Here is a 25,249-nt window from a genome sequence, read left to right as displayed (position 1 = left end):
AAATACATATAAAACCCAGGAAAATGATGTTTTGATTGGACTGGGCCTTAAATAATGACAAGGGGAAAACAACTATTGCCTCCCACCACCTCCATAATGCCCATCCACTGCTCCTTAAGAGAGCAACTCAAGGTCCAATGGAGGGCCAAGATGTAGGGGCGTAGGGTCTAGATACGGAGGAGAGCACTTCATTAAGATCTCAGATAATTGTCCACCACCTGCCTCCCAATATAATACTGAATGTGTACCACTGAGACCTCACACACCCCCTCTGGCGACACAGGGGTCTCAAGCTCCCACGCGCAGGATCATGGGAAGCAATGAAATGTGAGGAATTAGCCTCCTGATTGGCCGTTGGGCGGGCGGCTGGCCTTGGCGACGGCCATCCGAGTCAGTGGTTGTCACACACACCTCTCTCGGTCGCAGCCACTGGCAGGATAATTCTCTTAATGTGTGCAGATTCCGCTCTGCTCTTAATAAACATAATGACGGCGAGGCACAATTTGCCGGACTACATAATTACCTGTTAATTGTGTCACTGAAAACGCATTAAATCACAGAGATACCAAGTACTGCCAGGAAGGAGAATTAAGCTTCATTTGGCAGGACGAATTCGAGAAAGCGCTTTTTTATTTAGTTAAATGGGTCAGCATGATCTCAGCCATAACACTGTCCCCTTTGGGAGTTTGTGCAAATGAGTGCCCTCCAACCCCGAGATATGAGATGGGGAAGTTTTTTGAATTAGTGAAGCTAACGAGATATGCCGCGTTACGGGAGCCTGGACTGAAATAAGAGAAGAGCACACTTTAGTGATGGTGGAATAATCTACAGTTACATATCAGGATTTTTAAAAACAATATATATCGCATCGACAATATCGCAATATTACTTATACAACGTATATGCACTTAATTATCGTGAAACCGTATCGTGAGGCCCCTGGCAATTCCCAGCACTAGTGCACTTAGTGTTTATGGGAATGTGTGCATGCATACACAGGAGAGTCAAAGCAAGCACACACTCATATAAGTGAGGATTGTTGCAGGCTGGCAGCTTACTGCTACATTAGCGCTGACTCAGGGTAATCCAAACTGAACAATAACACAACACTGTAGTGGTCCGGTCCATTCAGACAGCACCAGACACCCTCTCCCTCCTGACGCCACTGTCCTACCCTTTCACTTCTTCTCTCACCAGACAGACACCTGTTACACCTGTGCCTTTCTCTCTAAACCTTTGACCTCTGATCGGGTTGTCCGTGTAACACACACCCGTGTCCCGCTGATGAACTCACCCAGACTCGTCTCCACTCTCCTCCACTCCACAAACTCACGACCTGCCGCTATACCCATGGTGACCGCACTGGGGCCCCTAGAGGCCGTAACTATACTCAAGCCTCTGCCAACACCTGCTGAAGGTGACCTGGGGGCCACAGGGTCCCAAGAGACAGAGAGGGGCCTCCATACACAATGGATGGGCTGGGTTTACCATAGGGATGGAGGGGGGACAGAGGACGGCACAATCCTGCCTTTGTAGGTGTCAGTACAGGGGCCTGACTGGCCCGTTTACTGCTTCTAGATCTCAGCATTGATAGGTAGGGCCAGGAGTTTTTTCACGTGATCATGCCAGCAAAAACTCCAGGCTCTAGTTGTAGGGTCTAAGGCCAATGCCTGAAAACATGTCAGTCTGTCCGTCACCCCGTCTGTCTGCTCGTCAATGTGTAGAGTGTGTGTGGGCATTTGTGTTAAGGGTGTCTCAGTGAGTTGCTGAGTGTTTGTCCCCCCTCCCTCACCGTAACTCCCTCAGCACGATCTGCAGAAAGCCCAGGGTAGAGCTCAGCTCCGACTGGCGGCAGGCAGGCAGCAGCAGACCGAACCCCTCGTTGAGTAGCTTCTCCTCCGACAGACCGAGACTTGCGCTCGTCTCAAACACCTCGGCCACGCCCTCTAGGTAGGACCCCAGGGGGCCCCAGAGGGCCAGGCGGCGAGACGGTTCTGTGGTCTTCAGGTAGAACTCCCTGGCTGTCTGAGAGAAGGAGGCGGCCAGCCAGCTAGCTTGGGCCCCCACGTCAAGGCCCCTCTCCTGGAAGAGCAGTAAGAGAGCCAGCTGGCCCTTCCACACCAGGCTCCGCTGGGCAGGGGGGGAGTCCGGAGGGAGCAGGCCCAGCAACTCACAGGCCCGGCCGGCCACGTCCTCCAGCTCGGCCTGCCGGGCCACCACTACGAACAGCAGCAGGAAGTTCATCAGCCCAGCCTCGGATAGTTCCTGCATCCGCCGCTGGTGGAACTTGGAGTACACCCTGGAGAGGCACGAGAGAGAGAGAGATGGATGAGAAATAAGGGACATGAGTTCCCATTGGTCATAGTAAGATGAAGAGATAGTAGTGTCACAGTTCAAATTGAATGTGTGACATATTATTCATCTTTCACTGAGACTTTGCATTGCTCTAGACAAGATCAGACTGCACCGCCCAAACCAAAATTCAAGTCTTCAAATGTTTATTGGTAGATCTCCCCACCAGCACCTTCCTCCATCACTCCTTCTCTGGTGCTGATGAGAGGCATGCCAGGTGTGTGTGTGTATGAGAAAAACACCCAGCGCATCGTTGTTAGATCCTACGGGCACCGTGAACAAATGCCTTTAGAGATCATGTTAAATGTCAGACACTCAGCAGTAGGCACGCAGTCACCCACTCTGCAGTCAAACCAATCTACTGCAACACCAGTTAGAGATCAATAACTATCACACACACACCACCCGGGGCTGTGGCGGTCATGAAATTTTGGCAGCCGGTGGTTGTCAAGCAAATAACTGCCGGGCTCACGGTAATTGACCGTTAATTTAAATAAACACATTTAGCATCTCCTGGCGTTCATGCATAGCCTACAAGCCACTGATGCAGACCTTTGGAAAATCTACAGTACCAGTCAAAAGTGTGGACACACCTACTCTTTCATTTCTACATTGTAGAATAATAGTGAAGACATCAAAACTATGAAATAACACATTTGGAATCATGTAGTAACCAAAAAAAGTGTTATAGCAAAATCAAAATGTATTTTATATTTGAGATTCATCAAAGTAGCCACCCTTTGCCTTGATGACAGCTCTGCAAACTCTTGGCATTCTCTCAACCAGCTTTTAATTTTTTTTTTATTGTACCTTTATTTAACTAGGCAAGTCAATTACAACCTGTTTGGGATAGGGGGCAGTATTTTCATGTTCGGATGAAAAGCGTACCCAGAGTAAACTGCCTGCTACTCAGGCCCAGAAGCTAATATATGCATATTATTAGTAGATTTGGATAGAAAACACTGAAGTTTCTAAAACTGTTTGAATGTCTGAGTATAACAGAACTCATATGGCAGGTGAAAACCTGAGAAAAATCCAACCAGGAAGTGGGAAATCTGAGGTTTGTAGTTTTTCCAAGTCATTGCCTTTCGAATATACAGTGTAAATTGGGTCATATTGCATTTCCTAAGGCTTCCACTAGATGTCAACAGTCTTTGGAACCTTGTTTCAGGCTTCTACTATGAAGGGGGAGCAAAAAAGAGCTGTTTGACAAGGGGTCTGGCAGAATGCCTTGAGCTAATTCACGCTCGCAGCCATGAGCGCGAGCTGCGTTCCTTTTCATTTCTAAAGACAAAGGAATTGTCCGGTTGAAACATGATTGAAGATTTATGATAAAAAGATCCTAAAGATAGAAACATGTCAAACGATGTATAGAATCAATCTACGAACTGTAATAGAATTTTTTAAACTTTTAATCTGGACTTGCCCGCGCCTTGTGAATTTCGATTGGTGAACTAAACGCGCTAACAAAAAGGAGGTATTTGGACTTAAAGATTAACTTTATCGAACAAAACAAACATTTATTGTGGAACTGGGATACCTGGGAGTGCATTCTGATGAAGATCATCAAAGGGAAGTGAATATTTATAACGCTATTTCTGACTTTTACTGACTCCATAACATGGTGGGTATCTGTATGGCTTGTTTTTGTGGCTTAGCGCTGTACTCAGATTATTGCATGGTGTGCCTTTTCCGTAAAGCTTTTTTGAAATCTGACACAGCGGTTGCATTAAGGAGAAGTATATCTTTAATTCTATGCATAACACTTGTATCTTTTATCAAAGTTTATGATGATTATTTCTGTAAATTGATGTGGCTTTATGCAAATTCTCCAGATGTTTTCGAGGCACAACATTACTGAACATAACGTGCCAATGTAAACAGATTTTTTGATATAAATATGAACTTTAGCGAACATTTATCGATGCATTTCAATTAACAGGTGTGCCTTGTTATAAGTTCATTTGTGGAATTTCTTTCTTAAACCTCTTCATCCTACCCCCTCCTTTTTCGAACATTCTGTTAAAAATCGCGCAGCATTTCAGCGCCCTGCTACTCATACCAGGAATATAGTATATGCATATGATTAGCATGTGTGTATAGAAAACACTCTGACATTTCTAAAACTGGTTAAATCACCGCTGTGACTTGAACAGAGCGTGTGTTTCAGTGAAAAGCGCAAGAAAATCTGGTCACTGAAAACTGAAAAAAGTATCAATCCGCCAGTTCCATTGTTTGTTAAATGGAAACCATATTACTTATGGCCTAGGTTGCAATCCCTACAGCTTCCACACGATGTCGCCAGTCTCGTCATTTTCGGGCTGTTTATTTCTTGGGCAAACCAACCTGGGAGATCACTTTCCATCCGGTCTCCGACTGGAAGGTTTGGAAGAGAGATTTTTGGAAGATGATTTGAAATCGTGGAGCTATTGAATACACATCGCCCGTGATCATTTTGATAGATTATTAACGTTTACTGATACCTAAAGTTGGATTACAAAAGTATTTCGAAGTGTTTTGTGAAAGTTTATCGTCGACTTTTTTAATTTAAAAAAATGACGTAGCGTTTTCAAACAGTGTTTTTTTCTGAATCACACAGTTTCCATAGATGGCTATTTTAGGTATATATGGACCGATTTAATCGGAAAAAAAGACCCAATAGTGATGTTTATGGGGCATATAGGAGTGCCAACAAAGAAGATCTTCAAAGGTAATGAAAGTTTTATATTTTATTTATGCTATTTGGGTAGCGCCGGCTACGCGAAATCTTTTGTTTACGTAGCATTCAGGTATTTCGTGGTGTTGCATGCTCTCTTATAATAGCTTCTCATGCTTTCGCCGAAAAGCATTTTAATAATCTGACTTGTTGGCTAGATTCACAACGAGTGTAGCTTTAATTCAATACCCTGCATGTGTATTTTAATGAACATTTGAGTTTTAACGAGTGCTATTAGCATGTAGCGTAGCGCATTTGCATTTCCAGATGTCTAGTTGGGACGCAAATGTCTCAAGTAGGAGCAAGAGGTTAATGTGTTTGAGACAATCATTTGTGTTGTGACTAGGTAGGGGTGGTATACAGAAGATAGCCCTATTTGGTAAAAGATCAAATTCATATTATGGCAAGAACTGCTCAAATAAGCAAAGAGAAACGACTGTCCATCATTACTTTAAAACCTTTTATGGCTAGGGGTTCCGCTAGAGGAACGTTTCGACAACATCCTGTGAAATTGCAGGGCGCAAAATTCAAAAGAAATTATTAGAAATATTTAACTTTCATAGAATCACAAGTGCAATACACCAAAATACAGCTTAATTTCTTGTTAATCTAGCCACCGTGTCAGATTTCAAAAAGGCTTTACGGCAAAAGCAAACCATGCTATTATCTGAGGACAGCACCCCATCAAACAAACAATTGACAATCACATTTCAACCCGCCAGGCGCGACACAAAACTCAGAAATAACTATATAATTCATGCCTTATGTTAGAGCCGATTTGGACATATTTGTATAAAAGACTAAACATACGGAGCTCCATGTATATTTGTGTAAATATATTAAATATGAATGTATATGATGAAATATTAGGTACGTACCTTTATGATTTATATTTACCTGATTGGGATATATTCATTTGTTGTTAGTGTAACTCCGTTTTTGGCCCCCCCTCTTGCCTTCAGGAGAGGGAGTCCTTGCTAGATGCGGGAGCGGTATAGTTTGACTATATGTAATAATATGTATTTTCCATATCAAGTATTCTATGCTTTAAGTTGATTGGATAATCATTTATTTGTTAGATATTAGAAGAATAAACATTTTTGTTGCACCATATCCCTGGATGTCATTGAATGTTTGGCCGTTTGGAAACCTTGAGTGTGGACTGTATGCGTACCAAACAACCCCGCTTCAGGCTTGGGCAGTGGCTATGGTAAAGACGAAAGGAAGCCACTACATTCAAGTCAAAAAAACTCTGAATGATTACTATCGGAAGGAAATCTCCGGTTCGGACACATCGTAAGGACAGCTCGCTTGGAAGGATTTGAACTCCGACAATTCGCCAGCCGTGAGTAACCACTAAGAATGAATGAGCTGCCCTGTTCAATGCGATCGTTTGATCATGCATATTATGGAAGCGCAAATGTGCTTTTAATTGGAATGTTTGATAAACTTGGGAATGGAATTCAAAACACAGTGTTGTGAAAACAATTAAGAAGTTTAAGTTTGGGAAACACAGATCCTACGCACAATGTAGCCTAATCTTATGTCTAATATTTGGCCTAACGTGGAAATGCAATGCATCAATGCAACGAATGCAATCTAAGGATCTAAAGATACTACGTGTTTAAACTTCATTAAAGGGACAACTTATAATGGGATGAAATGTTTAAAACGCATCTGAAATGCCGAACTTGCACATGTGCAATTCAAAATGGGTCAATATGCTGAAATGGAGGACTGTGTTTTAAAGCATTAAAGGAGGTCTAAATGGGCATTACGTTTAACAATCAAAAACCAACAACTGTATCATTGTAAATTGAGTGAACTAAAAGTGAATGATGGAGGATGAGATCCCAAATAAGACTCCACTGGAGAGGGCAGAGGAGCATCTAAATTCACTCTATGCAGCCCGGAGAGGCAAACTTGGAGTGTGTACACACAAAATGAATGAAATAAAAGCCCTTCTTGTTGATGGAGGAAACATTGAAACTGTGGATGAGAGTCTTGAAGCATTTCATGCTGTTCTCAATGACTTTAAGAATGCTCATGATTCTGTGCTAGAGCTGGTCACAGAGGAGGAACACAAACAGGAGAGCATTAACTATTATCAACCAAGAATGAGAACTTATGAACATTTCCTGAAAGAGGTGGAAATATGGAAAAAAGCTGAAATCGAGCCACTTTGAAGATCTTCTGTCTCGTGCAACATGACTACAAAATATCTAATAAATGACCTGTAATCTTGGTCCAAACATTTCAAACAACTTTCCAAATACAACTTTAGGTATTTTTAAACGTAAATAATAAATCAAATTTAAGACAGGATACACTGTGTTCAATAGTGGATAAAAATGAAAGTGGAGCGAGCTCTCAGGTCACGCGCCCCAACCACAACAGTACACTTGGCTGTACACCCAGATAGGAAATGGCTACTTCTTCATTTCTCAAAGGAAAAACATCAACCAATTTCTAAAGACTGTTGATATCCAGTGGAAGCCATAGGAACTGCAAGTAAGTGCCTTAGAAATCTAAATCCACATAGAAAACACATTGAAGACACTGTCACTTCAAAAAAAAATCCTGGATGGTTTGTCCTCGGGGTTTCACCTGCCAAATAAGTTTGTTATACTTACAGACACCATTTTAACAGTTTTAGAAAATGTAGAGTGTTTTCTATCCAAATATACCACTTATATGCATATCCTAGCTTCTGGGCCTGAGTAGCAGGCAGTTTACTTTACTGTGAAGAACGGTAGGAACTGGTGACACTTGTGATTTATTTAGAATTCTAGGCACACTTCACCAGCATGGCTACCACAGCCTTCTGCAGCAATACGCCATCCCATCTGGTTTGCGCTTAGTGGGACTATCATTTGTTTTCAACACACCTCCAGGCTGTGTTAGGGCTATTTGACCAAGAAGGAGAGTGATAGAGTGCTGCATCAGATGACCTGACCTCCACAGTCACCTGACCTCAACCCAATTGAGATGGTTTGGGATGAGTTGGACTGCAGAGTGAAGGAAATCTTGTTTCTCATGGTCTGAGAGTCCTTTAAGTGCCTTTTGGCAAACTCCAAGCAGGCTGTCATGTGCCTTTTACTGAGGAGTGGCTTCCATCTGGCCAAACTACCATAAAATGACTGATTGGTGGAGTGCTGCAGAGATGGTTGTTCTTCTGGAAGGTTCTCCCATCTCCACAGAGGAACTCTGGAGCTCTGTAAGAGTGACCATCAGGGTTCTTGGTCACCTCCCTGACCAAGGCCCTTCTCCCACGATTGTTCAGTTTGGCTGGGCGGCCAGCTCTAGGAAGAGTCTTGGTGGTTCCAAACTTCTTGCATTTAAGAATGATGGAGTCCAGTGTTCCTGGGGACCTTCAATGCTACAGAAATGTTTTATGGAGAACTCCTTCGACCTCATGGCTTTGTTTTTGTTCTGACATGACTTGCTTGGGCCAAGAAACGCGAGCAATGGACATTAGACCAGTGGAAATCTGTCCTTTGGTCTCATGAGTCCAAATTTGAGATTTTTGGTTCCAACAACTGTCTTTGTAAGACGCAGAGTAGGTGAACGGATGATCTCCGCATGTGTGGTTCCCACCGTGAAGCATGGAGGTGGTGTGATGGTGCTTTGCTGGTTACACTGTTGTGATTCATTTAGAATTTAAGGCACACTTAACCAGCATGGCTACCACAGCATTCTGCAGTGATACACCATCCCATCTGGTTAGTGGGACTATCATTTGTTTTTCAACAGGAAAATGACACAACTCCAGGCTGTGTAAGGGCTATTTGACCAAGAAAGAGAGTGGGGATGGAGTGCTGCATCAGATGACCTGGTCTCCACAATCACCCGACCTCAACCCAATTGAGATGGTTTGGGATGAGTTGGACCGCAGAGTGAAGGAAAAGCAGCCAACAAGTGCTCAGCATATGTGGGAACTCCTTCAAGACTGTTGGAAAAGCATTCCTCATGAAGCTGGTTGAGAGAATGCCAAGAGTGTGCAAAGCTGTCAAGGCAAAGGGTGACTATGTTGAAGGAGACTGGTACTGTATATGTTTGATTTGTTTAACACTTTTTTGGTTACTACATGATTCCATGTGTGTTATTTCATAGTTTTGATGTCTTCAATATAATTCTACAGTGTAGAAAATAGTAAGAATAAAGAAAATCCTTGAATGAGTAGGTGTGTCCACTTTTGACTGGTACTGTACTTTCATGTGTGTTTGACTGGTACTGTATGTGTGAAATTAGTTTTGATTTAGAATGGACTATTATCACGCACCGTGATAAATAGCGAATGGAGGACGCTTTTTTTTCCCGTGGTTCATTTTCATGCCCGCAAGGTCGGCTATATTCCTGTTGTAAAGTGAAGCGATGTGCTAAATATTAGGATAAGTTGAGAAATAAATAGAGGCCTAGCCTATAGAAAGCTGATGAGATCCTCTTTTTAAGAGGCCATCAAAACGATGTCCTCACGCAATTGCATAGCCTATTTTGAGCAACATGAGCTCTCATTAAGTGTTTGATTTGATTTTCAATCACTTTTGCATTGATGTCAGAGTGAATCGAGGTACAATAGAGTGCTGACGACCGGGCAGTTAGTAGCCTACCAAACTTGCTAATGACCATCAGAGCTTGGAGAAGCTTAGTTACCGTGACCGGAATTTGACTGCGGTCATGACTCGTGACGGTAATATAGTCACCGTAACAGCCCTAACCATGACTGGTTCTAAAGTTCTGCTACATGTTACACGGAGAGAGAGACTGAGTGAGAGGAGAAGGAAAAAGGTGAGGAAGAGAGGTATATGGATGGTATACATGTGGCAAAAACCTAAGGCAGGAAGAGAGAGTGAGAAGAAGGGAAAGATGAGAAAGAGACAGAAGGTACATTTCTAATTTTTTATTTAACTAGGCAAGTCAGTTAAGAACAAATTCCTATTTATAACGATGACCTAGGAACAGTGGGTTAACTGCCTTGTTCAGGAGCAGCACGACAGATTTTTACCTTGTCAGCTCGGGGATTCGATCTAGCAACCTTTTGGTTTACTGGCCCAACGCTCTAACCACTAGGCTACCTGCCTAGTGGTTAGAGAAAAGAAAAACAGCAGTGGGAAATGGATTTATAGTTTGTAACAGGTTGGGAGGCTTTTTCCTGTGTTTTCTGTCTGTCAGACAAACAGTCCGTCTGTGTGTTTGTTTATCCTGGACAGCTTTTTCCGGAGGCGAGCAGATGCTCAAGACTCCCGGCATAAGAGATCAGCGCTCTCCCAGTCGATCCCATTAATGCAGCCACCACAGGCCTCCCACGGAGCCAGCGGGAACGCTGCCGGAACGCCGTAAGCACGCCCGGCTCTTCTCGAGGGAACTGGAGCAGAGAGAGAGGGAGAGGGGGTGTTCTAATCTGGACCAGGCCCAGCCCAGTCCGGTCCCTGCCAGCAACCTTCCTGCCGCTGCCCACCCCCATCCGTGTTGGAAACCAACACGGCTTCGTTAAGGGGAATTAACCGCCATGCTCGTTAGCTAATTAGCCTTCATGTCTGCGGAGCGGCTGAGCACGTTCCAGACAGAGTGAAGTCATTAGGCGGACTTATCCTCCTCGCTAGCGCCCAGCCGGGCTCGTCCCAGGCCACGTTCTGATGTTGGGATCCATGGGCTTATTGTATTTGGTCTCCCCCAGAAAGAGGAGCCATAACTGGGGGAGTTTGGGAAACAGCTGTGGGTTTTATGTGGGGCTCAGTGGGACTAGGCTGGTCTCCACTGGGAGGAGAGGAGAGGCAGGTGGAGGTTCCTCCTGAGACACCTGCTCTCCCTGGGAGTCTGAGCAAATAGCAAAGCCTCAGAGAGGGGCTGTGCCACACCTGGCAGGCACACACACATGCACAGGCACGTCAAGATCAAGGCACAGAGAGTCGTGTCTGTGAATGTGGACTCACCTGTATTTTGTATCAACATAATATTGAAGTAAACTAATTTAGCTCCATTTAAAGAGTACCGTAGGGGTTTAACTGGCCTCCTTTTCTGTACCCCATCCCTACACACACACGCGCGCCTCACCTGCCCTTGATCTGCCTCCAAGGGGCGCCGCCTGCGTTCTCCTGGGCCAGGTAGAGAGCCAGCACTCTGAGGAAGATCTGAAAGGAGTTGGCTGAGCGGTACAGCTGGGTGTGGCCGGAGGAACGAAGGGGGGAGGGGGAGCAGCAGCTTCGGGCCTGGTCCAACAGGGCCAGGGGGGTTCTGCTCACGCTGCCGAGCCCCGACACCCCTAACCAGGGCACTGTGAACAAACCGCTCTGAAGGGAAGGGGAGACGGAGGGGAGAATGTAATTGGGATATTTGGGGGGGATTAATGGGCACATAACTCTGCTGTATATAATAGACATAACATCTCATACACATCAAACATACTGTACATGACATATAGTCCATGTTTAAGAGTGGTGTGTTAGAGGTATTCTTTACCAGGTTTTTGCTGTAGTACTCCCAGAGTGTGGCGACAGTGCCATTGTTAGGTTTCCATAGCAGAGACAGACTCAGGCAGCAGTGGACGTGCATTCTGATCTGGTCCTCCTGTAGCGCTCTCTGCAACACACACAGATCAATCAACAAAACAAATGATAACTGTACACAGAAACCATGCACCCGTCCATAACCCATATCCCCTTTGTGCGAGAGCCTACCTTGGGGTTACAGGTGGACTTGAGCAGCTCACACACAAAACTCCAGTTATCCTCCAGCTGTTTCTGTGAGACCAGAGCATTATATTACCAACAAAAACACAGTCTAATACGCTTGAGCAAGAAGTCAAAACTGCAGGGGATGCGATCGGGACAAATCAGGATTTTGACCGTTTCAACTATAAATGGAAGACACATTTCAGAAGTTCAGCCATATCTGATTAATCAGGGGGGGGGGGGGGAATCACACCCCTTTACAGTTTAGGACATCCCTCCTTATAGCCCCATAATCTCAGGTAGATTACCCCGTTTTGGAAGGCCCCGTTGCGGCTGTATTGTCCCAGCTCAGCCAAGTGAGTGACAAGCCACCAGGTGAAGCCCAGAGGGTCTTTACAGTGTGTAGGGAGCACACCGTACTGCTCTGCTACAGGCTGGCCACTGATCAGAGACTGCAGCAGTGTGTTCATGTAGTTCCAGAAAGACTGGGGGAAACACACACGTGCACACACACACACACACAGTTGTAAATACAAACACTATGTCAAATTTGATTAATTGCAGATAAAATCCAAATGGTCACCGAATCATAGAGTTACACACGTTCACACTTGGTGTATGTTCACCTGTGTGTGTAACACTTTGCTCCTGTGTTCCAGTAAGTGTATAAGTAGTATCCACAGCTCTTTAGTGCAGGTGCAGTAGTAGTGATGGCTGGTCAGGGCCTCAGTAGGCCTTACCTAGAACAGAGGAAAGAGTTAGGAATACCCTCGGAAGAGGCTACCAACTCTTACGGAGATGTAAATGTTGCCTGTAGGTTTTAAATTACCTATCGATTTCACCCTTTCCAGGCAGTATTATAACCATATGAAAAGTTGTTAGGAATTTTCTTTTTTTCTTTTTCTTCACACCCAACTCTTAGACACAACCACATTGCTTACATCCGCCATGACAGGCTCATTGTCCACCCTTCCTCACAGAAGCCTGGAAGGGATGAGAGGGCCAAGCCTATGGGTTCGTAGCTTCAACCCCGCAGCACCCACACCAATTGATTAATGGACTGCTGAATGTATTTTTATTTTTTTGTAACTTGCTTTGTTTGCTCTTTTCACTATTATGTCCATCTCTGATAAGCTACCAAGGAAAGGGCTGAAAATAGCCTATTATTATATGTAGCCTTAGGAATAAGGTTCAAGAAATCAATAACTTGCTAACATCAGATAACATTCATATACTAGCTATTTCTGAGAGTCACTTGGATAATTCATTTGATGATACAGCAGTAGCAATACAGGATATAACATCTATAGAAGAGGCAGAAATGCTTATGGGGGAGGTGTTGCTGTATATTCAGAGCCATATCCCTGTAATGCTTACAGATCTCATGTCAAGTGTTATTGAAGTGTTGTGGTTGCAGGTTCACTTGGCACATCTAAAGCCTTTTCTTTTGGGGTGTTGGTATAGGCCACCAAGTGTGAACAGTCAGTATCTAAATAATATATGTGTGGAATGCTTGATCGTGTATGTCAAATCAAATCAAAATTTTATTTGTCACATACACATGGTTAGCAGATGTTAATGCGAGTGTAGCGAAATGCTTGTGCTTCTAGTTCCGATAATGCAGTAATAACCAACAAGTAATCTAACTAACAATTCCAAAACTACTGTCTTATACACAGTGTAAGGGGATAAAGAATATGTACATAAGGATATATGAATGAGTGATGGTACAGAGCAGCATAGGCAAGATACAGTAGATGGTATCGAGTACAGTATATACATATGAGATGAGTATGTAAACAAAGTGGCATAGTTAAAGTGGCTAGTGATACATGTATTACATAAGGATGCAGTCGATGATATAGAGTACAGTATATACGTATGCATATGAGATGAATAATGTAGGGTAAGTAACATTATATAAGGTAGCATTGTTTAAAGTGGCTAGTGATATATTTACATCATTTCCCATCAATTCCCATTATTAAAGTGGCTGGAGTTGAGTCAGTGTCAGTGTCAGTGTGTTGGCAGCAGCCACTCAATGTTAGTGGTGGCTGTTTAACAGTCTGATGGCCTTGAGATAGAAGCTGTTTTTCAGTCTCTCGGTCCCAGCTTTGATGCACCTGTACTGACCTCGCCTTCTGGATGATAGCGGGGTGAACAGGCAGTGGCTCGGGTGGTTGATGTCCTTGATGATCTTTATGGCCTTCCTGTAACATCGGGTGGTGTAGGTGTCCTGGAGGGCAGGTAGTTTGCCCCCGGTGATGCATTGTGCAGACCTCACTACCCTCTGGAGAGCCTTACGGTTGAGGGCGGAGCAGTTGCCGTACCAGGCGGTGATACAGCCCGCCAGGATGCTCTCGATTGTGCATCTGTAGAAGTTTGTGAGTGCTTTTGGTGACAAGCCGAATTTCTTCAGCCTCCTGAGGTTGAAAAGACGCTGCTGCGCCTTCTTCACGATGCTGTCTGTGTGAGTGGACCAATTCAGTTTGTCTGTGATGTGTATGGCGAGGAACATAAAACTTGCTACCCTCTCCACTACTGTTCCATCGATGTGGATAGGGGGGTGTTCCCTCTGCTGTTTCCTGAAGTCCACAATCATCTCCTTAGTTTTGTTGACGTTGAGTGTGAGGTTATTTTCCTGTCCTTGACTAGTCTCTCAAAGCACTTCATGATGACGGAAGTGAGTGCTACGGGGCGGTAGTCGTTTAGCTCAGTTACCTTAGCTTTCTTGGGAACAGGAACAATGGTGGCCCTCTTGAAGCATGTGGGAACAGCAGACTGGTATGGGGATTGATTGAATATGTCCGTAAACACACCGGCCAGCTGGTCTGCGCATGCTCTGAGGGCGCGGCTGGGGATGCCGTCTGGGCCTGCAGCCTTGCGAGGGTTAACACGTTTCAATGTCTTACTCACCTCGGCTGCAGTGAAGGAGAGACCGCATGTTTTCGTTGCAGGCCGTGTCAGTGGCACTGTATTGTCCTCAAAGCGGGCAAAAAAGTTATTTAGTCTGCCTGGGAGTAAGACATCCTGGTCCGTGACTGGGCTGAATTTCTTCCTGTAGTCCGTGATTGACTGTAGACCCTGCCACATGCCTCGTGTCTGAGCCGTTGAATTGAGATTCTACTTTGTCTCTGTACTGACGCTTAGCTTGTTTGATAGCCTTGCGGAGGGAATAGCTGCACTGTTTGTATTCGGTCATGTTACCAGACACCTTGCCCTGATTAAAAGCAGTGGTTCGCACTTTCAGTTTCACGCGAATGCTGCCATCAATCCACGGTTTCTGGTTAGGGAATGTTTTAATCGTTGCTATGGGAACGACATCTTCAACGCACGTTCTAATGAACTCGCACACCGAATCAGCGTATTTGCCAATATTGTTATCTGACGCAATACGAAACATATCCCAGTCCACGTGATGGAAGCAGTCTTGGAGTGTGGAGTCAGCATGGTCGGACCAGCGTTGGACAGACCTCAGCGTGGGAGCCTCTTGTTTTAGTTTCTGTCTGTAGGCAGGGATCAACAAAATGGAGTCGTGGTCAGCTTTTCCGAAAAGGGGGCGGGGCAGAGTAACAATGATCCAAGGTCTTTCCACCCCTGGTTGCGCAATCGATATGCTGATAAAATTTAGGGAGTCTTGTTTTCAGATTAGCCTTGTTAAAATATCCAGCTACAGTGAATGCAGCCTCCGGATAAATGGTTTCCAGTTTGCAGAGAGTTAAATCAAGTTCATTCAGAGCCATCGATGTGTCTGCTTGGGGGGGGATATATACGTCTGTGATTATAATCGAAGAGAATTCTCTTGGTAGATAATGCGGTCTACATTTGATTGTGAGGAATTGTAAGGTGAACAGAAGGATTTGAGTTCCTGTATGTTTCTTTCATCACACCATGTCACGTTCGCCATAAGGCATACGCCCCCGCCCCTCTTCTTACCAGAAAGATGTTTGTTTCTGTTGGCGCGATGCGTGGAGAAACCCGTTGGCTGCACCGCCTCGGATAGCGTCTCTCCAGTGAGCCATGTTTCCGTGAAGCAAAGAACGTTACAGTCTCTGATGTCCCTCTGGAATGCTACCCTTGCTCGGATTTCATCAACCTTGTTGTCAAGAGACTGGACATTGGCAAGAAGAATGCTAGGGAGTGGTGCACGGTGTGCCCGTCTCCGGAGTCTGACCAGAAGACCGCCTCGTTTCCCTCTTTTTCTGAGTCGTTTTTTTGGGTCGCTGCATGGAATCCACTCCGTTGTCCTGTTTGTAAGGCAGAACACAGGATCCGCATCGCGAAAAACATATTCTTGGTCGTACTGATGGTGAGTTGACGCTGATCTTATATTCAGTAGTTCTTCTCGACTGTATGTAATGAAACCTAAGATGACCTGGGGTACTAATGTAAGAAATAACACGTGATGTACACAGAGAGGTCTACCATCTTGGGGACTTGAGTAGACTGGTTTTCATCAAGCTGTCCGCTCAAGAGGAAGCTTCTTACTGTAACCAGTGCCTGTAATCTGGTTCAGGTTGTTAATCAACCTACCAGGGTGTTTACAAACACTACAGGAACAAGATCATCCACATGTATCGATCACATTTTTACTAATACCGTAGAACTTTGTTCTAAAGCTGTATCCGTACCCATTGGATGCAGTGATCACAGTATAGTAGCTATATTCAGGAAAGCCAAAGTTCCAACAGCTGGGCCTAAAATAGTGTATAAGAGATCATACAAAAGATTTTGCTGTGACTCTTATGTGGATGATGTTAAAAAATAGTTGTTGGTCTGATGTGATTAATAAGGAGCATTCAGACCCTGCACTTGATGAATTTATTATTATTATTATTGATAAACATGCACATGTTAAAAAACTGACTGTTAGAACTGTTAAGGCTCCATAGATTGATGAGGAATTGGTTCAAAGAGATGGGGCAAAAGGAGTGGCTAATAAGTCTGGATGTACATCCGACTGGCAGACTTACTGCATATTGATTACTTAATTGGCAAAGTGGCCAACAACGAACTGTGAACCAAGAAAACAATTCATGAAAGAAAATAATTGCATATTTTAATTTTGTAAAGTTGGTGTGGGAAAAGTGGACAAATTATTGTTATCGATCAATAATGACAAAACCTGGCATTGACAACTTAGATGGAAAGCTCCTGATGATGGTAGCTGACTCTATGGACACTCCTATCTGTCATGTCTTTAATCTGAGCCTAGAGGAAAGTCTGTCCTCAGGCCTGGAGGGAAGCCAAAGTAATTCAACTACCCAAGAGTGGTAAAAGCAGCCTTTACTGGTTCTAACAGCAGACCTATAAACTTTCTGCCAGCTTTTAGCAAACTGTTGGAAAAAATTGTGTTTGACCAAATACAGTGCTATTTCTCTGTAAACAAATTAACAACAGACTTTGAGAATGCTTATAGAGAAGGGCACTCAACCTGTACTGCACTGACACAAATGACGATTGAAAGAAATTGATAATAAGAAGATTATGGGAGCTGCACTGTTAGATTTCAAGCAGCCTTTGATATTATTGACCATAACCTGTTGTTGAAAAAAAAGAAGAAAAAGTTATGGCTTTTCAACCTGTCATATCATGGATTCAGAGCCATCTATCTAACAGAACTCAAATGGAAGCTTATCTAATGTCAAACATGTAACGTGAGGTGTACTGCAAGGCAGCTCTCTAAGCCCTATACTCTTTTCTATTTCTACAAATGACCTGCCACTAAACAAAGCATGCATGTCCATGTATGCTGATGATTCAACCATATAAGCATCAGCAACCCCAGCTAATAAAGTCACTGAAACCCTTAAAGAGTTGCAGTCTGTTTTAGAATGGGTGGCCAGTAATGAACTGGTCCTGAACATTTCTAAAACTAAGAGTATTGTATTTGGTAAAAAAATAAATTCTCTACGTTCTATAGACCTCAGCTGAATCTGGTAATGAATGACGTGACTGTTGAACAAGTTAAGGAAACTAAATTACTTGGCATTAACTGTCATGGTCAAAACATATAGATGCAATGGTTATAAAGATTGGGTGAGGTCTGTCCGAAATAAAGAGATGCTCTGCTTTTTTGACACCACACAGAAAAAAGCAAGTTTTGCAGGCTCTAGTTTTGTCTAATCTTGATTATTGTCCAGTCGTGTGGTCCAGTGCTGCACGGAAAGACCTAGTTAAGCTGCAGCAGGCCCAGAACAGAGCGGTACGTCTTGCTCGTAATCATTGTAATCAGAGGGCACAGTCCCCAAATCCAGAACAAATTCAAGAAAGCATACAGTATTATAGAGAGCCATTATTGCATGGAACTCCGTTCAATCTCATATTGCTCAAATAAACAGCAAACCTGGTTTCAAGCAACACTTCATGGCACAAACGCTTCTCCCTTACTTGACCTAGATAGCTTGCGTGTATGCATTGATATGTAGGCTACGTGTGCCCTAAACATTTGATTTTTTTACGTAGTTTTGTCCTTGAGCTGCTCTTGTCTATTAATGTTCTGTATTATGTCATGTTTCATGTGTACCCCAGGAAGAGTAGCTGCTGCTTTTGCAACAGCTAATGGGGATCCTAATAAAATACAACAATACACCACCCACCCACAGAGAGATGGGAGCACAGCGTCAGCCATAGTGTGGTGCCCCTGGAACATTCTTAAGGGGTTTGCCTCAAGGCTTACTCAATGGTTAGTGTTGTTAAGGAACACAACACACACGTATAACCCCATGCACAGTACCTTGCTGTATTTTCCCATGGCCATGCCCGTGAGGTCAGAGAGCAGGTTGCAGAGATGCTCCTCAAACAGGCTGTTGTTGGTCAGATTCTCCCCTGTCAGGTTCACAAACTGGTGGGCGTACACCACCTGACCTGCAAAGGTCAAACAGACAAATAAGAATGCAGTAGACCTACAATACACTGACAATACCAGCCTCAACTTAATTTATTTTTCTCTCTTCATATTGTGTATTCAGATCCGTTTTCGATTTTTACAGTACTGCATATGCAATTTGTTTTGCCTTGGAAGATTACCCTACGATAGGTTAGACGAGATCCTAAATAACAACAAGAAAATCAACACATACCTTGCATCCTCTGCCCCAGCAGGTGGAGAATCTCCAATACTGACCAGTGGATGTCCAGGTGGAGGTGTAACAAATGCCAGGAGGGAGGAAACAGCTGAGGGGAGATATACAGTAAAAGCATACCAGGGTGTATTCACCAGACCTGGGTTCAAATACTTTCAAATATCTAAATTACTTTCACATATTTACAAAATGTAAAGGAACATTTTATGTATGTGCTCTTCTAATAATGTAACTAATTGAACGAATCCTCACTATCTGCAAGTTGGCAGTACGCCCAGGCCCTTGATTTGAGAACAAAAGATATCTCAGTTTCAAGGTTTCCGCTTAGACAAGAACCCTCCTGGGGTGTTGGGTGTTGCCTCGTAGGGTCTGCCACATGCATGACCCAGTATTGGTCAGTCACATGAATGAAGCAAATGTTAATGATTAATTAATTATGAATGATGAATAAGCTAAATCATGCAAATATAACTTGTCTGCAGTATATTAGAGAACTAACGGGACTTCCCCAGGTAGAGCTCCTGATCGACATGTATACTTGGTGAATTGAGTTGGTTGGAACCTCTCCAGGGCGCTGATGATAAAAAATGATTAATTTAAGATTGACTTTGAGTGTCCCTGTGTAGAATTTCCACAACAGAAGTAAGTATTGAGATATATTTTCTTTGACAAGACAAGTAGTTGAATATTTTCATGTATTTGGAAAAAAACTTAAATCCACTGACTCAAATACACTCTCATGCATTTAACCCAGGTATTTGAAAATAGCCTTTGAAATAAGTATTTGAACATACTGTCAAATTGAAATAAGTATTTGAACATACTGTCAAATACAATTTGGCAGACTATTTGTTTTTTACCTTCAAATACTCAAATAAAAATAATTGGATTTTTGGCTGTGTATTTGAATATTCTGTGTATTTGAATATTGAAATACACAGAAAAAGTATATTAAATACCAGATACTCAAATACACATATTTGAAACCAGGTCTGGTATTCACTCACAATATTCATGCTTTTTGTGTGTGTGTGTGTGGGGGGGCTACCTTGCCCTGGTGCTGTATGGTGAGGGCACTCTGGATGTTGGCTGGCAGGTCTTTGAGGCGCCCTATGAGGAGGGTGACCCCAAAGAGCTCCTCCAGCAGAGCAGAGGGTAGCTGAGCCTCCAGCTCCACATAGGGGTGACAGGGGCCCTCCTCCAGGGAACAGGTGGGCTCCAGGTACCTGCAGGGTGCAGAGGTCACATAGGGAATCACAGAAAAGTCAGGTGTTCAGACCTGAATGCTGATCCTTTGACCTTTTAAAACAAAAAACAAATCCTTACACTGTTTTACTGGAACTAGATATGTATATGTATATGCCTAGTAAATATAGCCTATGCCCTAGGCCAGGAACAGTCAGTGAGAATCAGTAATAACTGACCAGCAGCATTACCTGTATAGGAAGACTTTGACATATTGGAGAAACAGCACACATTGTTGCCTAAGGTCTTCTGCCTCATAATGGAGGCTGCTGGCTTGGCCTGAAACATAGCATTGTCAAGTACATACAGTACAACGAAAACAGTACAAGATTTCCCCATTACAACAACCCAGAAGAAAAAAAATCCAACCACCACCAAACCAAATCTAATCACTTCACACTTGGTTATTACCACAAAGCTTTATCAAATGTCAACTTATGAACTCCTCACAAAACCATGAGCAGCAAGGTACACATTAAGTTAGCTTACCAAAGTCATGAGAGCTGGACTGCACCAGGGTCTCTAATTTAAGAAGCTTTTGCCTGAAAGGTGACAACAAATTGTGACATACTGACCTCAAAACCCTGAGAATGAGAGACAGTGAGGCAGTTCTACATAGTCTGAAATAAATTAATGACACTCCACATGATCTGGCTGTATTCCCACCTGAACAGGCCAAACAAAAGCTTGGTCGATTCCACCAGAGCGGTCTCTGTCACCCATGGGAAACCAAAGATATCCACTGTGTCATCTTCGTAGTCTGCAGGGGCTGGGGCCAGACGTAACAGCAGCCTATGGAAGACAATAGTAACTTAGATCTGCTGCAGCCTAAAAGACACTGAAGACAGGGAGTTTTCCCTCAAACAATATTGTCGGTAATGATTCTGTTGTATTATAACAAGGTTAACATATTATTATTTCTGTCCACTCTTGTCAGCTGTCCAATCTGACGATCGTTTGAGTTACTGAGTTACTTTGACTTGCATACATTCGGTATGCAAGTCCCACTATTTCCTGGATCATGTCCTGTTATTGAATGGCCTTCAAGAATATATTGTCAAATTCATGAAAACACAGTAATTTAAGATATATATTATATTTGTATTCTTGGAATAATTTACTCAATCAATCACAAATCTTCATGAAAGGCATCAGGTAGAAGTAAATTAATCCACAAATACTAATATAATTTTACATATGTTAAATTACTGCGTTTTCATGAATTTGACAATATAATCTTGACAATATAAATGCAACATGCACCAATTTCAAATATTTTAGTGGGTACCAGTTCATAGAAGGAAATCAGTTAATTTAAATACATTATTACAGACAGAAATACTCCTCAGTACTTGTTTTAATTCAGTGTATAATCTACTCTACTGTATAAGAGTAGAGACATTACATTAGGCACTTGCCACATGACACATGACAAAACACCGATCGCCATGGTAAATACAGTATGAAAGTCCCGCCTAATTCATGTATCATGTCCCAGTGTTTTTGAATGGCCTTCAAGAACACATAATCCAATTAATACAAAAGTAGTCCTTTAAGATATGTAAAAAATTATATTTGTATTAGTGGATTAATTTACTCAATCAAACAGAAATCTTCATGAAAGGCATCAGGTAGAAGTCAATTAATCCACAAATACTAATATAATTTTACATACATCTTAAACAACCACTTTTTTATTAATTCGATTTTATATTCTTGAAGTCCATTCAAAAACACTGTGGGACACGATCCATGAAGTAGGCGGGACTTTCCTTCTGTATTTACCATGACAAGTACCTAATGTAATGTCTCTGTACTCTTATACAGTAGATTATACACTGAATAAAGGAGTACTGAGGAGTATTTCTGATCGTAATAATTCATTTAAATTGACTGATTTCCTTATATGAACTGGTACTCTGTAAAATCTTTTAAATTGTTGCATGTTGCATTTATATTTTTGTTCAGTATGATATTAGCCTGTCAAGATATGCCTTAGCAGTGTGCTCATAGAGACGTTACCGTTTCAGGGAGCCCCTGCCAATATAACCCTCAGATGACAGTGGCCGGGTGTCATCCCGACCCGGGTCAGATGCACAGGAGAAACAGGGTGGCAGGGCTGGGGTCAGCTCACACTGGCTTTCCCCTGCGAAAGGTGACACCGGCGGGGTCAGCGACTGGCTGATGTCCTCTTCCATTGTCTTCACTTTAGAGAAGCGACATTAAAGACACAGTCTGTCATTTCAACAGTCTGGCCATGGCACTTTGGTTGGGAAGATGATAAATAGGGCTGGGGAAGTGTACAATTCATAGTTAGAGCTTACTGTTAGTAAGTTACGTGCAGGGAATGACAATCAATGTTGTATCAATATAATCGTTTTTGAAACGATACAAATGACAACATAAACAATTAAACAACACATCTATAAAAACGTACACGTATTTAGCCAAGTTAACCTTGTAATCTTACAGGGCTAATGTTGGCCAACCTCTAACGTTACTTAGCTAGCTAGCTAACGTTACAGTTCCCTGAAATACTAACGTTTGATTTGTATAACTAACTCCTTGTTCTATCTGCGCCGTGGTTCACTACCAGTAGCAGTTACTCTGAGTCTTGACTTTATGCCCTGCCGAGAATAACATCGTCAAAAACACCTACATTAGCAGCACTGTTGAATAAACTGCAGTTACACCATTAAATGAAACGCCAAGTCAAAAAAAAAAACAGCTTGGTGTGGTTAACGAGCTAGCTTAAATCCAGATGAAATCTTGGAATCCTCTCTGAACGCTGTCTGGTGTTTTCACTTCCGCCTGTCTCTCCCGCGCAAAAGGAGCACACGAGCTACGCATGCGCAAAGTCGGCACTGCGACCGATATCTCCGGAATAATTGGTCCGAAGTTCTGTCGAGAGGAGTGACGTAGCTGTTAAATTGTAGCAAATACTTTACAGTTATCATTCGATTGATTTAAAAAAACAAGATTACAAAATAATGATACGCCTTTATTTTTTTAACATTTTATTTCACCTTTATTTAACCAGGTAGGCAAGTTGAGGACAAGTTCTCGTTTACAATTGCGACCTGGCCAAGATAAAGCAAAGCAGTTCGACACATACAACGACACAGTTACACATGGAGTAAAACAAACATGCAGTAGAAAACTAAGTCTATATACAATGTGAGCAAATAAGGTGAGATAAGGGAGGTAAAGGCAAAAAAGGCCATGGTGGCGAAGTAAATACAATATAGCAAGTAAAACAATGGTAGATTAGCAGTGGAAGAATGTGCAAGGTAGAGATAGAAATAATGGGGTGCAAAAGAGCAAGATAAATAAATACATTATGGGGGAGGTAGTTGTTTGGGCTAAATTATAGATGGGCTATGTACAGGTGCAGTAATCTGTGAGCTGCTCTGACAGCTCTGACAGCTGGTGCTTAAAGCTAGTGAGGGAGACGAGTATGAAGCGAGGGTCAGCCAACGAGAGCGTACAGGTTGTAGTGGTGGGTAGTATATGGGGCTCCGGTGACAAAATGGATGGCACTGTGATAGACTGCATCCAATTTATTGAGTAGGGTATTTGAGGCTATTTTGTAAATTACATTGCTGAAGTTGAGGATTGGTAGGATGGTCAGTTTTACAAGGGTATGTTTGGCAGCATGCGTGAAGGATGCTTTGTTGCGAGATAGGAAGCTAATTCTAGATTTAACTTTGGATTGGAGATGTTTGAAATGAGTCTGTGTAACAGTATAACTTTAAACCGTCAGGGCCCTTGCAGAGCAAGGGGAACCACTACTTAAAGGTCTCAGAGCAAGTGACGTCACCAATTGAAACGCTATTTAGCGCGCACCACCACTAACTAGCTAGCCGTTTCACATCCGTTACACTCACCACCCTTTTGACCTCCTCCTTTTCCGCAGCAACCAGTGATCCAGGTCACGGCACCAATGTAACAGTATAAGTTTAAACCGTCCCCTCGCCAGGCGCGAACCAGAGACCCTCTGCACACATCAACAACAGTCACCCACGAAGCATCGTTACCCATCACTCCACAAAAGCCACAGTCCTTACAGAGCAAGGGGAACCACTACTTCAAGGTCTCAGAGCAAGTGACGTCACCAATTGAAACGCTATTTAGCGCGCACCACCGCTAACTAGCTAGCCGAGAGTTTACAGTCTGTCAGCTCAGATTTGAACTTGCAACCTTTCAGTTACTAGTCTAATGCTCTAACCACTAGGCTGCCCTGCTGCCCCAGCACTGAATTAGCCCATGTCATCTAACATTTTTATATTGGTAAATTAGTCTAGTGGCCAGCTATCTAAATGTAGTAATCATGGTCGAATTACCATCCGAGGGCCCCCATTGATTTTGTTAGTCAAACTCTCTCAGATATCATATTAAAAACAACAAATATTTCTCTCCACCCTATGACAAAATGTGTAGAATTGCAGAGAAATTGCAAAAACATATCTGTCCCATGGCAAAATGTGTAGAATTGCACAAAATTAACTAAAACTTAAAAAACAACTACAGGGGGATGGTAATTGTTTTCTCGCAACGTGGTTTGGTGTGGTGGGGTCGGGGGTTATGCAGATGTGGATACACACATCCTCGAGCAACTGCAGCCCCTCATGATGAGTTCACGTTTTTCTGGCCCCCACCTCCATCAAAGTTGACAATATCCCTGGTATAGTTGATGTAATGCATTATATTTGTATGTCATTTGTAGCCTTGTATGAAAGTCACGTCCTATGCCATTCCTTCCCCGACAGTCCGTCTCTTGGTGTCCCCGTCTCATTAAAAACAGTACAACAGTGAAATAAAACTGGACCCAGGCTAACCCTAATTTCCATATGCAGATCTGCCTATGCGAAATGGTGTCTCGCCATCTCACCACGCTTGCATTCAAATGCATATTCACATATTTTCAAAAATAATTTTAGACAGAAGCAGAATGTTGTTGTTTGCTGGAGTAGTTTGTGACGGGATTTAATTCGCTTTCGTTTGGATACATGCTCGAGAACTAGGGAATCTATAGGCTAGATAAGTCTACATACAACCGTGTGTTTATACCACTGGGCAAATTTTTATGAATATCCCCCTATACACCACAGGTAGAGACAATAAAGAAGACCGAGAGACATTGAATTGGATTTGTTTGCTTTGTGAGGCAACGAATATGT

The 25,249-nt window shown here is 43.0% G+C and overlaps 1 protein-coding gene across 4 annotated transcripts in view; it reads right to left on the bottom strand.

The window, feature by feature from the left end:
* The window catches only part of mms22l (MMS22-like, DNA repair protein), a 36,833-nt gene extending 13,930 nt beyond the window's left edge, over positions 1–22,903 (bottom strand). The window contains exons 1-14 of one of the 4 annotated variants that reach the window (XM_020452660.2): positions 22,612–22,903; positions 22,092–22,359; positions 20,736–20,861; positions 20,559–20,611; positions 20,261–20,348; positions 19,873–20,050; positions 18,822–18,915; positions 18,476–18,606; positions 12,366–12,479; positions 12,048–12,224; positions 11,746–11,808; positions 11,528–11,647; positions 11,123–11,358; positions 1,793–2,299 (exon numbers count right to left, since the gene is read on the bottom strand). In XM_020452660.2, coding sequence (XP_020308249.1) covers positions 1,793–2,299; positions 11,123–11,358; positions 11,528–11,647; positions 11,746–11,808; positions 12,048–12,224; positions 12,366–12,479; positions 18,476–18,606; positions 18,822–18,915; positions 19,873–20,050; positions 20,261–20,348; positions 20,559–20,611; positions 20,736–20,861; positions 22,092–22,267 — 2,063 coding nt within the window. In that variant the 5' untranslated portion in view covers positions 22,268–22,359; positions 22,612–22,903. The remainder of the gene's footprint in view (positions 1–1,792; positions 2,300–11,122; positions 11,359–11,527; positions 11,648–11,745; positions 11,809–12,047; positions 12,225–12,365; positions 12,480–18,475; positions 18,607–18,821; positions 18,916–19,872; positions 20,051–20,260; positions 20,349–20,558; positions 20,612–20,735; positions 20,862–22,091; positions 22,360–22,611) is intronic. The other 3 variants (XM_020452686.2, XM_020452668.2, XM_020452696.2) reach the window with 3 other exon arrangements.
* Positions 22,904–25,249: the final 2,346 nt, after the last annotated feature.

Source organism: Oncorhynchus kisutch, linkage group LG2 (assembly GCF_002021735.2).
Source record: "Oncorhynchus kisutch isolate 150728-3 linkage group LG2, Okis_V2, whole genome shotgun sequence".
NCBI lineage: Eukaryota > Metazoa > Chordata > Actinopteri > Salmoniformes > Salmonidae > Oncorhynchus > Oncorhynchus kisutch.
This window is presented reverse-complemented; position numbering and strand designations above follow the sequence as displayed.